The 13,639-nt window shown below is 38.7% G+C and overlaps 1 protein-coding gene across 1 annotated transcript; it reads left to right on the forward strand.

Moving 5' to 3' along the window:
* The first annotated feature begins 4,028 nt into the window (after window positions 1-4,028).
* LOC128016561 (junctophilin-3-like) lies at window positions 4,029-13,010 on the forward strand. The gene is made up of 5 exons (XM_052601172.1): window positions 4,029-5,269; window positions 6,506-7,268; window positions 7,499-7,623; window positions 7,900-9,182; window positions 11,431-13,010. Exons 1-5 carry the CDS (start codon window positions 4,888-4,890, stop codon window positions 11,509-11,511), a joined length of 2,634 nt encoding a protein of 877 aa, XP_052457132.1. The 5' UTR covers window positions 4,029-4,887; the 3' UTR covers window positions 11,512-13,010.
* Window positions 13,011-13,639: the final 629 nt, after the last annotated feature.

A 13,639-nucleotide genomic window follows, 5' to 3' on the forward strand; every position in this document is an offset into this window, starting at 1 on the left:
CATCACAAAGTGCTTGAAAAAGCTGTAAACTAATTCCACATTGCACAAGGTGCAAACAACATTGCGCCTGTTTCACACCAATGGTTAAGTTTTTTACACATAATGTTTTAATTAAATTATAATCACATTAAATGCAAATTCAGTCCCATTAAACATATTTTATTAGCTTATACATGACACCCATGTCTGGTTCTTGCCTAAAAAGAAAGGTTTGTGATGTTTGTAGTTAATAGATTTGGCTGATTTTAGCCTTAACATGGAGTTGGTTCACTCTCCACCTATGTTTATCAGATTTGTCCTTTAAATGTCCTTTAATTTAAAGTTTGTTTCTCTTGAATTGACTTTGGATGTGTTACTATGTTTATTTTAAAAGTGATTGAACAAGCAATGTCAAGGAAGCACAGAAAGAAGAGGAGAATCAGGAAGCTCCCAGTTCCATAACTGGAGAGAACTCTTTTAGTGGTTCACAAATTAAGGAGGGTTTCTCTCAAGAAAGCACATAAGCCAAAAATGCTTTTGCATACCACCATTGTGGAAAGACTTTTGCACAAAAAGGACCCCTGAAGTATCACATAAGTATTCATACTGGTGAATTACTTTACAAGTGCCCTCAGTGTGAGCAGTCTTTCACACAAAAAGGCCACCTTAGGGATCATATAATAACTCCTACAGGTGAGAGGCCATTCATATGACCTCAGTGTGGAAAGGGCTTCATGAGTAAAGAAAACCTTAATATTTGCATTAAAACTCACACCCGAGAGAGGCCTGGAGTGTGGAAATACTTACATATGTAAAGTACACCTTAAATAACAGATAGGAACTCACACTGGTGAGAGGCCTTTTGCATGTTCTCGACGAGGAAAGTATTTTACACGTAAAGGAAAAAAATATATTCACATAAAAGGCCACACTAGAGAGAGTCTTTACACATGCCCTCAGTGTGGAAGGGTTTCCCAACTAAAGGACATCTGAAGCATCACATAAGAATTCACACAGATCAGAGGCCTTTTCCATGCCATTTGTGTAGTAAAGGTTTGACACAGGCCCAAAGCCTCATATTTCACCTGCAGTTTCACTCTGGAGAAAGGCCATTTGGCTGTGATGAGTGTGGTCAAAAATTAGTTTTGGAGTCACTGCTGAAAAGACACCCAAGGACACATTTAAACAAGCAGCCTTATTTGTGCTCTGTTTGTGGGAAAATGTTTCTATTCCTTGACTATTTTAAACAGCACCAAAAAATACATAGCAGCGTGAAGTCTCATGTGTTTGTGAGTGTGGAAATTCCTTCGTGAAAGCCAGAGACTTGGAGCGGCATGAAATAATCAATAATGGTGAAAAACCTTTGGAGTGCTCACATTGTGGAAAGGGTTTCACTGAGTCTAGGAACCTGGTAAAACATGAAAGAATATATACAGTAGAAAAGCACTTTCCACAAGTGGTTACAGTGTCTAACATTCAGGCTTTGGGTTCCAAGCAATTTGTGTGAAATTCTTATCAATCTGACAATGAAATATCTCCAAGAGAAGTGGGAATAAGTCCCGTTCAGACCAAGACAGATGTTCAGTGCAATAAACATATCAGTTTGAATGCATCTGTTTAGACTAACATGAACATTAGCATGCAGTCCATGCAACAATTTTTAAGGACAGGTGTTGTAGTCTGTTTTCCATTGCGCTGTGAAGAAAACCTGCCAACAAGAACTGCACTTCTGGTCACATGCCCAGAGCCACTGCTGTTACATAAACTACTAATTGGTAATTTTGCGAAATGATTGTAAATAGCATAGTTAATGTACACTTTTTTCAACAATTTGTTTGATAACGAGAAACGGGAGTAACCTACAAGAGTGAACTCGTGTTTCAAAACTGTATATACTATTGGACCTTTCTTTTCCATGTCAGGTTCAATGTTCCAGTTGTGCACCAGGGAAATCTGTATTTTTGCTTCTCTGTTAGTGCTCTCTACTGTCAGAGAGTGAATTAGCATTTTCATTTAGCCTGTTGAACACATTAGTCTGCAAAGATAAATCACATGTGGAAATCAGAACAAATTTTTGTGTGAACAGTAAATTCATTTCCTGCATTTTGTTAATTGCATCTGTGATGCATGGAGAATAAAAAAATTAAAGAAAAAATATATAATATATTTTTTTAATAAAAAAAAAAACAAATTAATAAAAAAAATGCAATTGATGTGCCATGCCAAATGTACAGTTCTTGCGTGTATTGACATTAGTAAATAGTTATCATATGTGAGACAGATTTTGAGCAGTTTATGAAGAATTTATTCTGTTAGTAAAGTGAAAGATTTGTTAGATTGATTCACAATAAAATCTTGTGAGTTCATAAGTCTTTCTGAGTGATTCATTTGTGTAAATGATTTCATTTATACATTTGTTTCAGTTCGATGTACATAACTGTCCAAATAAAATACAATCCATGAAATGTGTAATAGACTGTGCTCTTATTATTATTATCATTATTATTTTATTACTTTTTCAGTTTCTGTGTCTGTAATGTATTTCATTATTGAGAGAATTGTGATAAATATTTGATCATTTTTCCCAACCCCCATTAGTGGTCTTAAAATGACTAAAATACCAAGAGCGGAGAACAATTGGTTTCAGTAAAGAGTTTCAATATTGTATTCAGCATGGTTGAGGTAACCATGTAGTGATACTCTTGATGGCGGCATCAAAAGCTGTGCCTAGGTAGCCTTATAAGAAACCTGCAATACATTATTGTTTTGCAACTGGAGCTTGTAAATCCCCTTCTACAACACCAGATGGAGCAGCTGCAGATTTTATTTTTTTCTTAAAGGGATAGTTATGCAAAAAAAAAAAAAAAAAAAGTTTGTTTTAGTCTTAATAAGCTGGATGGTCAGTGTTTCCAGCTCATTAAGTTATCATACTTTAACTTATGGAAAAAAAAAATTCTATAGATGACATTAGCATTTACAGAACTTTTTAACAATCAAACATGCATTTCCTTTGCATTTGCCTTATTACACCTAAATAATCCTGAATTACAGTTTTTGTAAGTGCTCATTCCAGTAAAAGGATGCAAATGCACAGACCACATATGCACAGTCTCTGGACATACAAAAAAATAAAAAAATAAACAAGAAGTACAGATGTTACTTGCCAATGGTGAAAATGTGAACTTGGATCTACAATTATTATAATATCGTTAGCAGTGCTGTTTCCAAAGCAGTAGGCTTAACAAACTACTACAAAATGGTAAATGTACCTAACAAAATAAATGAACAAGCTATATAATGATATTTTCAAATTTTTAATAACAAAAATAAGATTACTACCAAGCTATCTGCATCCATCTGCCTGCATGTCAAATATTTTCAAACCCTAATACTTACATATATAACACCACTTCAATTACTAGGTCTCATCCATATAAATGCTCTCCCAGGCATAGTATATAAAAGCCAAAATAGGGAAAAATACATTGATTGAAAGCACGATTTCGATTTGTCAAATAATCAGATTTTTTTTCTCATGTAAACAGTGCTTCTCATGTTCTCATACATTACCAGTGAAGAACAGCATTCTGGCAGGACCCACAATGGCATTTTAAAAGCTGTTTAATGATTATTGATCTTAGCTTATTATCTTAATTTTAGTGTTGTTTAGGCATATTGCATAACTTTTAAAGAGGGAGGGCCTTTCAACATTTGTTCCCATGTGCATACATTAAAAAACTGATGCAAGAATACATTTCATTGTTGTTGTTATTTTTATCAATTTTATTTACAAAGGATATTTATGCATTTCACTGGTTATTAAATTTTAACTGCCATAATATTCTATAATTTACTTGCATTTCTAATGTAATATTCATTGAAGCCCCCTAAAAATAGTGTAATGCAATTATGCAGATACAATTAGAGGATATCATAAGAGAAATGGATAATTAGAGAAGCCATTGTATGCATATGATATTCTTAGCCTCTATCCCTTTAAGAACAACAAGAAGAGGCATTGGTGGGGGAGGGGAATGGGTTGGGGTGGAACAGTCCTGTAATGATTCTAGAGACACTCAGCATCATATGGCTTCAGACCATCATGGATACCCACCTTTAAATATGCACGTAAACATGAAGGAGGAGAGGACCAAAGAGCAGGACTAAACCGATTTTCGATGCTTTTAACCAGTCTTCCAGGAAAGAAGCTTCACCTATACACCACAGCAGGAGCGCAGAAGGGAAAAGAGAGAGCGAGTGGGAGCAGTGTTAGGAAAAATGCTCTGCCAGATTGATCTCATTTAACACATAAGCAAGGAAATACTGTCATTTCATTTGGAAAATATGATCTAGAGGAAGGATTTAACATCATCCTTGCTTTGAGGCTATGGATGTCGTCCTGTATTTCTGCATTTTTGTGAGCCGGCGCGGTATGTTTGGGGGCCGTGTAATGTCTGACTGAGTGTATCAATGCTGCTGCTGTGTGGATCTCTTTGGCTGTGGAAAAAAACTAGGCCTTGTTTGCCTGCTGATCTCCACGCAGGGAACGCGGGACGCGGCTGTGTGCCTCAGCCTGTTGGGACTGTGCAGAGAGGAAGGGAGAAGCTCATCATCTGCATGCCTGTTGGAAGTAGCATGCACAATAAAGACATCCATTACCAAAGGCCATGCACAAACAGGCAGGAGCTGTAACACCAGGACAGTAGCCTGGTAGATTCTTCTTCACCCCTTTAAATCATCTGAACTTACAAGCACTGTTTTATTCTATGCGTTCCATATCTACTTGAAGGACGGGGGGAGTACTGCTGTAACACTTCCTGTCAAGTTTATCACTGTCTTCCTTTTTTGCTCACCAATTGCAATTTTTCCACTTGACGTTCTGAATATTTGCCAAAACCTGTTTCATGCATGTCCACTGGAGGCAGGTTTGACTTTGATGATGGGGGGTCGTACTGTGGAGGGTGGGAACAAGGCAAGGTGCATGGCCGAGGGATCTGCACAGGGCCTCAGGGCCAGGGGGAGTATGCGGGGGCATGGAGCCATGGATTCGAAGTTCTTGGAGTTTACACATGGCCCAGTGGCAACAGTTACAAAGGAACTTGGGCACAGGGCAAGAGGCATGGCATTGGCGTGGAGAGCAAAGGGAGGTGGGAGTACAAGGGGGAATGGACACAAGGGTTCAAAGGCAGGTATGGGAAGTTGGAAAGCACTAGCAGCGGTTCCCGTTATGAAGGCACCTGGAGCAACGGTTTACAGGATGGATATGGCTCAGAGACCTATTCGGATGGAGGTAAGATTCTAATAGTATTTGCTGAGTTCTGATAAGGTCATGAACAGCAGGAAAGAACCAATGCTAAATCACTAACTAACCATATAGAATTAATAAGACTATCTGCTTTTAAAATGCTTCCAATATCTTTTGAAAGGTGTTCTGTTGCTTCCAATAAAGACTACGATATTTTGGCACTCATTCATCTGTGATTTGGTGGAAGCTTGTTAAATTAGACAGATGCCTGAAGCCAAAGCAGTGAAAACCACTGATCTTTACAAGTAACATGAGCAACTCACATATTATTCCATCTGTAAACGGCAAGACAAGAAACAGCAATCGCATAGTCATCGGAGACAACAAGAATTAGAATTAGTCTATTATATAACATACATAGAAAATGGAATTAAGAAGGGTTTTTGTTTATTTATTTTTAAACAACTTCCACTATAATACTGTAGACTAATAGTGAGACTGCTGTACTTCAGTGGCATTCTAAGTTCTGAAACACATTTTAGATTTACAGAAAAACGTAATTAGTAGTAAAAAATATTGAAACATGCTCAATAACGTGCTTTAAAGGATAAAACTTCACCATATGAACTAATTTACCACGCGCATCTAAAGCACAGACGCCTCTGTACAGTAAATTACCATGGAAACCGACCGACAGCGGGTCATTGTGTCACTAGAGACTCTTCGCTTTGCTCGCTGATTGGCTGTTTCACATTCTTGTGTAATCCGCTTCCTGATGTTCCACGGAGATTAAACAGTGTCACTGTGATTTGGTCATGCATCGTGCCCTTATACATTCGAGCGTATTATTTTGGAAAAAATAAATAAACGTACATGTTAGCATCACACGACAGACGTCCCCATTTATAGACCGGGTTAGATTTAAATCCAAAAATGAATGCGCTGGATATGTATTCTGTCCTTTACCCTTCGCTCGTTAACTAAACAGGACTGTAATATTTTAAAGAACCTCCCAACATTAGCGAGATACGCGTGTCAAAACATTTCAGCACCCTGGACAGTTACTATCGCTACGGAGCATTTCAAACCGTCACTGTAACAACATACAGCTTCACATTTGTTCGAAAACATGATCTCACCTTTTTATGAAAGTGTAGTGGGGTTTATTTGTTGTCATTTACTGTTTTGGAATTAAATTAAACAAAGAGAGCCTTTTGCACCCATTGTACAAGTGATGTGAATAATGACATGAATTTTGCTCTATCCCTGTTCCCCTTGCAGGCACTTACCAGGGCCAGTGGTTGAGTGGTATGCGTCATGGCTATGGAGTGCGACAGAGTGTGCCTTATGGCATGGCAGCCATCATCTTCTCCCCTATGTGCACCTCCATAAACTCCCTACGATCCGATCACAGCGAAGGGGCCCCCACTCCAGAAGATGGCTCTGGTGTCAGTGGGTTATCTGGCAGCCCAGTGGGGCGTAGTGGCTTTGTACTTTGTGCTCACAGTGAAGCAGACAGGCACAGGAAGAGGAAAGGCCGCTTCCGACAGTCCATACTGAGTGGTTTAAAGTTGCGGAGGTCTGAGTCCAAGAGCTCTCTGGCCAGCCAGTTAAGCAAGCAGAGTTCCTTCTGCAGCGAGGCAGGTATGAGCACAGTCAGCTCAGCTGCCTCAGACATCAACTCCAATGTCAGCTTAGTTGAAGTGGAGGCAGGGGGCAGTGTGGATGCCACTGTAACCGAAACATATGCTGGCGAATGGAGGAATGACATGCGATCAGGCTGGGGCGTAAGTCATCGTTCAGATGGACTTCACTATGAAGGTGAGTGGTTTGCGAACAAGCGACATGGCTATGGCTGCACCACCTTTCCTGATGGAACCAAGGAGGAGGGAAAATACAAGCAGAATGTTCTGGTGAGTGGAAAGCGGAAAAACCTAATACCACTCCGTACCAGCAAAATCCGTGAAAAGGTGGATCGTTCTGTGGAAGCTGCCGAGAAAGCTGCAGACATAGCAAAGCAGAAGGCTGAGATTGCATTGTCCAGGTAAGTCATAAAAGAGATCTCACTTAAGAGCACAATCCCAATTAGGGATGATGCAGAAATTAGAGAGATGACCATTTGAGGAGGACACAACTGAATAAAACTGAAAACCAGCTTACTTATGGGTAAAAATTGAAGGAAAGGATAATCAATATCAAACAAGAGCCCAACTTTCTTACCACTGAACAAAACTCTTTCTTGCTACTGAACCAAACTTACTTACTTTTTTTCAGAATGAGCCATGCTAGAGGAAAGGCCGAAGCTGCAGATGGAGTCGCACAGAGAGCCCTGGAGGAGTGTCGTCTGGCCAGGGCTATAGCCAAAGAACTTTCCCCCTCTTTCCATCTCTATGGGAATGGTCAGTGACAAATAAAAATACTAAATAAAATAAGTATTAAATAAGTATTAAAACTATCAATCCAATTCTAAAGAAATTAAGTCACATACTACCCCAGAATCATCAAGCACTAGACAGTGTCTGTAATGCATAGAAGAATGTAACTGTTATTTACAAAATGTATTCCATTTAATTAACATCAGCAGTGGTCAATTCAAATTCCATCTTTCGTGATCATGATATGATTTTATAATGAATTACTTAATGTGACAATGTCTTTATATTTCTGTTTACTAGGACTGGAGTGCCAGAGACCAAAGCATCAAGACAGGAAAGAAAAAGACCTAGAGGTGGTCTCGACTGGCACAGACAGCCTTGAACTCTGCACACCAGACACAACACCCCCAGCCCAAACACCTGACCTGAGCCCAGTTTTGAGCAGCCCCTCCTCACCCCCCTGCAGCCCACCTACTCATCGCACTAGGAATGCTTGTTTCATGAGGCAGAGTGCTGTGGATGAACAAGGAGGGGCAGAAATTCAAGTTCTAGTTGAAGGTAGAGGCATGGACACCAAGAGAGGTGGGGCCAACAGTTGGACTGCTGAGATGTATCCTCACAGAAGAGGAAGCAAAGGGGAAAGCAGTCGCTCCACAACTCCATCCCTGCTTGAAGAGGAGATCGGTCACGTTAATGGACATGAGAATTCCTCAACTCATCACCCATGGGAGAACGGCTCCTCTAATCACAAGCCTATCGAGCATATGGCCCCCGAGAAGGTGTGGGATCAAATGTCCTCCAATCAAAAGCCCCGGAAGCATGTTTCCTTAAATAAAAAATCCAGGGAACATACAGTTTCCAGGGAACGAGACCGGGAGCATAAACCATCCAATCACAAATCTGTTGATTGCGACTCTTCCAAGTTCAAACCACAGGTGCACATATATTCCAATCACAAGTCAGCAGGTCATAATTTATCCAATCACAAGACTAATGAGCATGCTTCCACCAATCACAAACCAAAGGAGTTTATTTCTGCACACGAGAAACCACATGTTTCTTACTATTATAACCCCCAAGAGCATGTCTACTCCAATCACAAGCCAAGCAAGTCCTTTACCAATCATACGATTGGTGAGTCTAGCTTGAATGCATACCAGCTGTCAGACCGTGGAGCCAACAATTCCACTCTGGAATGGACTGTTGAAAACAATTCCCAGTGGATCTCTTCCCATTCACATCTGCAGGAGAAAGAAGGGGGAAATGATTATCGGGTTGAAATGAGGTTCCAGCCCCAAGACTCTGTTTCCCATCACAACTTTGGCTCTGGCATGAAATGCTCGGGTCTCCAGGGGCACAATTTGCAGAGACTACGTCAGCGAAACCATGAAGGCAAAGAATGGGGTCTTGCAGCCAGGGAGGGGTCCATGGACTCTGTGCAGATGCTCGACAGCTTGAATGTTGGGGTTGACGTGGAGGAATGGCCTTTGAACAGGGACATAACTCTTTCACCCCCTTTAATGTCTTCACCAGAACCACTGGAACAAGAAGGAGAGCGTCTGAACCTGATAAAGACAAACTCAGTAAGTAAACAGCATGAAAGGTGACAGTGTTCTCTAACCTTATGCTATCATTTAGTGAAACACAACATTTTGGTTCTGGTAGTAAAATCACATTCCACATAGAAAAACTGATTTCTAAAGACAAAGTTTAAACCTTTCGAGACAAACCTACCTCTGATGTGTTTAAAGGTATAGTTCATGGAAAATTACCCCATGATTTACTTACTCTCAATCCATCCTAGGTGTATATGACATTTTTCTTTCAGACAAATACAATCTGAGTTCTATTGAATAAATATAAAAAGTCCAGAAAATGGCACCCATCCATTATAAAAGGAGTCCATCTGGCTCTGGGGGAGTGAATAAAGGCCTTCTGAAGCAAAGCGATGCATTTGTGTAAGAAAAATATCCATATTTATTGTGTAAGAAAAATATCCATATCCATATTTAACTTTATAAATCTTAATCTCTAGCTTCTTCTAACTGTTGTTTCACAAGAGACTGGGGTTCAGTGGATAACGCAGGACTTAAGGGGCAGTCATACTGCACTTTTCATTTCACTGACTTCTATTCATACGCATGCGAATGCGTCAGACAGGAAATGCACGCCTGTGCAAAAAAACTTGCATTCGGCTGCACTCCTAAGTTCAAGTTTGGTGAACTCTAACCTATGAATTCGCATCACGTGAAGACATGTTACCAGTAGAGGATCGATACGTAACTGCATGACCTATCTGTAAAGAAATTCAAAAATGGATGAAGCGCTAATTTAAGCCTTTACGCAGCATCCTATTTTATATAATAAATCTTTGAAATATTATAAAAATCTAATAAAAAAAGAAGCTGCATGGTTCGTGATGTCAGTGGAAACAGGAACAGATGGTACATTTGAATGCGGACACATTTTTTTTTCCTGAGTGTATATTTATATATATATATATATATATATATATATATATATAGAGAGAGAGAGAGAGAGAGAGAGAGAGAGAGAGAGAGAGAGAGTACAATATAATAAGACGCTTTTGACACCGTTGCAAAAGACACAGTACAAGCACATCGGAATCAATGTTGTGATAACTGAAGGAAAACCTTGGTACCTGATATTATATACTGCTCCTGCTCATATTCACAGCGGTGTCCGAAAAAAAAAAAATTGCACATTCAAAGTCTAGTTCATCCGCCCCTTTAGGCAAAATTACAAACGTGGAATCACAGAGTAGAGAGCAGAGAGCAAAACAAACCACTGATCATGAATTAGAAGTACAAAACAAGGATTTGTACAGAAAAATATCTGAGGATTTCGATATAAGCCAATTGGACACTAGTTTTCCTTTGCTGTAAACAAAACTTGCTTCTCAGGAAACTAGCATATTCTCACCGGAGTTTACCTATGTCCTATTTCATCTGCTGGATGCCACTCTCCTGTGAACTCATGTATGACAGTTAGCGGAAGCTAGACATTCAGAAGGCCTTTATTAACCCCCTGGAGCTGTTAGGACTTCTTTTATAATGGATGGGTGCAATTTTTTGGACTTGCTACCATCCACTCCCATTATAAAGCATGGATTAGCCTGGACATTATTTAATATAACTCTGACTGTATTCGTCTGAAAGAAGAATGTCATATACACCGAGGATGGCGTGAGAGTGAGTAAATCATGGGGTAATTTTAATTTTTGGATGAACTATCCCTTTAATTGATGAGATATGCTTATAAGCCGCAAGGAAATGTGAATAAAATTGTGTTTTATATAGTAGCTCAACTACGTAGTTGTAGAACTACAATACCCATTATTCAGAAAAGAGATCTACCAATCAGAGAAGTTACAGTTACAATGGAAACATAGTCACTCCAGATAAGCTCAGAAGTGACCACTCATTCCCATTAAGCACTGCAAATTATAATCAGTCTGACTATTAAGCTACTAATTAAATGTTTTACAATAATAGCAGGGCTTCATGGAATGGATAAATACTGGAATCCAGGCCACTGAAAAAGTGGGCACTCTTAGGGTCACTGTGGGCTCTGTTTGATGTGTAAAATGCTACATAGTGTATTTTGCATTTGGTAACACTAGGAAAATGCAAAAAGAGTGTCTAATAAGGATCTGTAAACTGATCTTTCTTAATATGTTACATTTAGCAGCACAAAGACATATAATAATATAATACTTTTTAATGGTTTGAGCCCAGTATACGTTTAAATTTGCAATACTTTTTAATGTGCCACAGTGTTTTTAATAACATAACTTTAATCTTTCTACAGGGCTCCAGCTCTCTCCTGGTGGTCATGGTAATATTACTCAACATTGGTGTAGCCATTTTGTTTATTCATTTCTTTATTTAATCATATGGCCTATAGAATGTCAATAACAGCATTGATCATCATCAAGAGTAAGATATGCACACAATGCACACTTAGCACCACTTCTTAATACAGTAAGGAACCCACAAATCACAATAGTAAATGTCTGTGTAAGCTGGGCAAGTCCATGTAAATTGTAAACTTCTTTATGGTTCAATTTATTGTATAACTCCATTATAATCCATTATTTAACTTTGCTTACTTTTTCCTCCATTCATAAGAAAGGTCCATTTACAGTATTCTGTAGAACTGAAGTATTACACACATTTAGGTTTTTTTTTTTTTTAATATACAGCTCGTCTGATATGTTTTACTACATATTTAACAGTTACAAAAGATTATTTCACACTTTTTTTTTAAATGCACATAAGGCCAGAGACATTACTGAGTAACGGGACTCTGAAGATTAATGTGCAAAGATAGTCATGTGGTTTTATGTACTATGATATAGTTGATGTAAGATGGGATTCACACTTATAATCAAGACTACATGCCCTTCCCCCCCTAACTGTATTCCAGGGTACAGCCCTGTATAATCGCTGCAGACGCTCATTATGTCATCCATAGAAATCAACTCTCTCATCTACCCAGATTTGACGCACCTGTAAGTCTGTGGTAACAGCTACCTTAAAGGGCTTCATCATAGTGCATTCCCATTAAACTCAAACAGTTTGAATCGGATAAGCCTGCAGAATTCTTTCCACACTTATGAATCCCGCCTCACTGAATTTCAGCACAATCCAGTCATGTAGTTTGTTTTGACTCACCAATAACACAATCACCATTGAAACACTGCTATGCCAAGCTCACTTCTAAAGAACATTCTGTGTTTTCTTGTACACCACATGATGTCACATCTGCTTATAGGACATAAAAGTACAAGAGAGGTGAAGCAGTGGCTGAGTATTTCGGCTCATACTCGATAAAGTCTGAGACTGTTACCTTATGACCACTGCTTTCAATATATATTATTCTATATTACTGAACAGTTAACATATTTTAACAGGTTCGCAAGATATCATTGATATGCTGAGTGCCTTTTTTAATTGAGAAACCATCCTTGTGAGCAGGTTATGTACTGATGACAGTGGTCACATGAAATGGTCTCCCACCCCACCTTTGAACAAATCAAGTTGGCTTAAGAACTGAGCCTAAGCCTGTGGAGATTTTTACAGCATGTTTGTAAGCCTGTTCTCTTCTGCTGTTACTCTGTGTGATTTTCTGCCTGTCACTCTGTCCAGCAACTTAGATAACAAACTGGGACTGAAAGCAGTGTAAAAATACCAGCTTATGTTTCTCAGTGGGACCTGACTGACATTATCTAAATTAATGAATGATAAAGTGCTATTGTACATTTTATACTACTCATCCAGTGATATCAAGTTGTGAGATCATCGCATGCCTAAGCATGCCCTTTCTTACGCAATGATTTATGAGATTGTTTCCAAGTTATGTGGAAATTAATAAAATGTTTGAGGTTATGTTGTTTCTTATTTTTGTCAAAGAAAACATTCACACAAAAAACACTATCTTCAATTTTTAAATCAGATGTTGATTTGGCAATCAACAAATACGTTACGAGGAGATGAGCCACTCATTCAAGCATGAATAGAAGAAATTGAAATGCTAAATCTGGAGTTTGTAGTCCTACATTATAACAGTGCAAAACTATTGTTGGAAGCAGCATCACAATGCCCAGCATGGTGGCTGTAGGACTGAAAGTCCCACCTTACAGTTAAAAGAGCCAGTCTTATGTTTGTTTATTCTAGCGTACATTAGCTAAACTAGCCTAAAGATTAATGTAACGTTTTATGTGATTTAAGACACACCATTTTTGTAATTTTGATTTGTAAATCAAAAGTTGATCAAGCCTTCTCTGTAATTACCCCAAAGCTCTGGAACAGTCTACATTTGAACATCAGAGCCTCTCACTGGATGCTTTCAATAGCTTAAATACTTATTTTTGCTCTGTAGCATTCGAGTGATGCTGTGCAGATACTCTGAACAGTTGGTTTTCTATGTTGTTTGATTTTGACACTTGTTTTTTTTCTCCCTTCTTTTTCTCTTTTAATTTTTTAAAATAAAATTAGTCTTGCCTTTGAAATATGTA

Source organism: Carassius gibelio, chromosome A7 (genome assembly GCF_023724105.1).
Source record: "Carassius gibelio isolate Cgi1373 ecotype wild population from Czech Republic chromosome A7, carGib1.2-hapl.c, whole genome shotgun sequence".
Taxonomy (NCBI): domain Eukaryota; kingdom Metazoa; phylum Chordata; class Actinopteri; order Cypriniformes; family Cyprinidae; genus Carassius; species Carassius gibelio.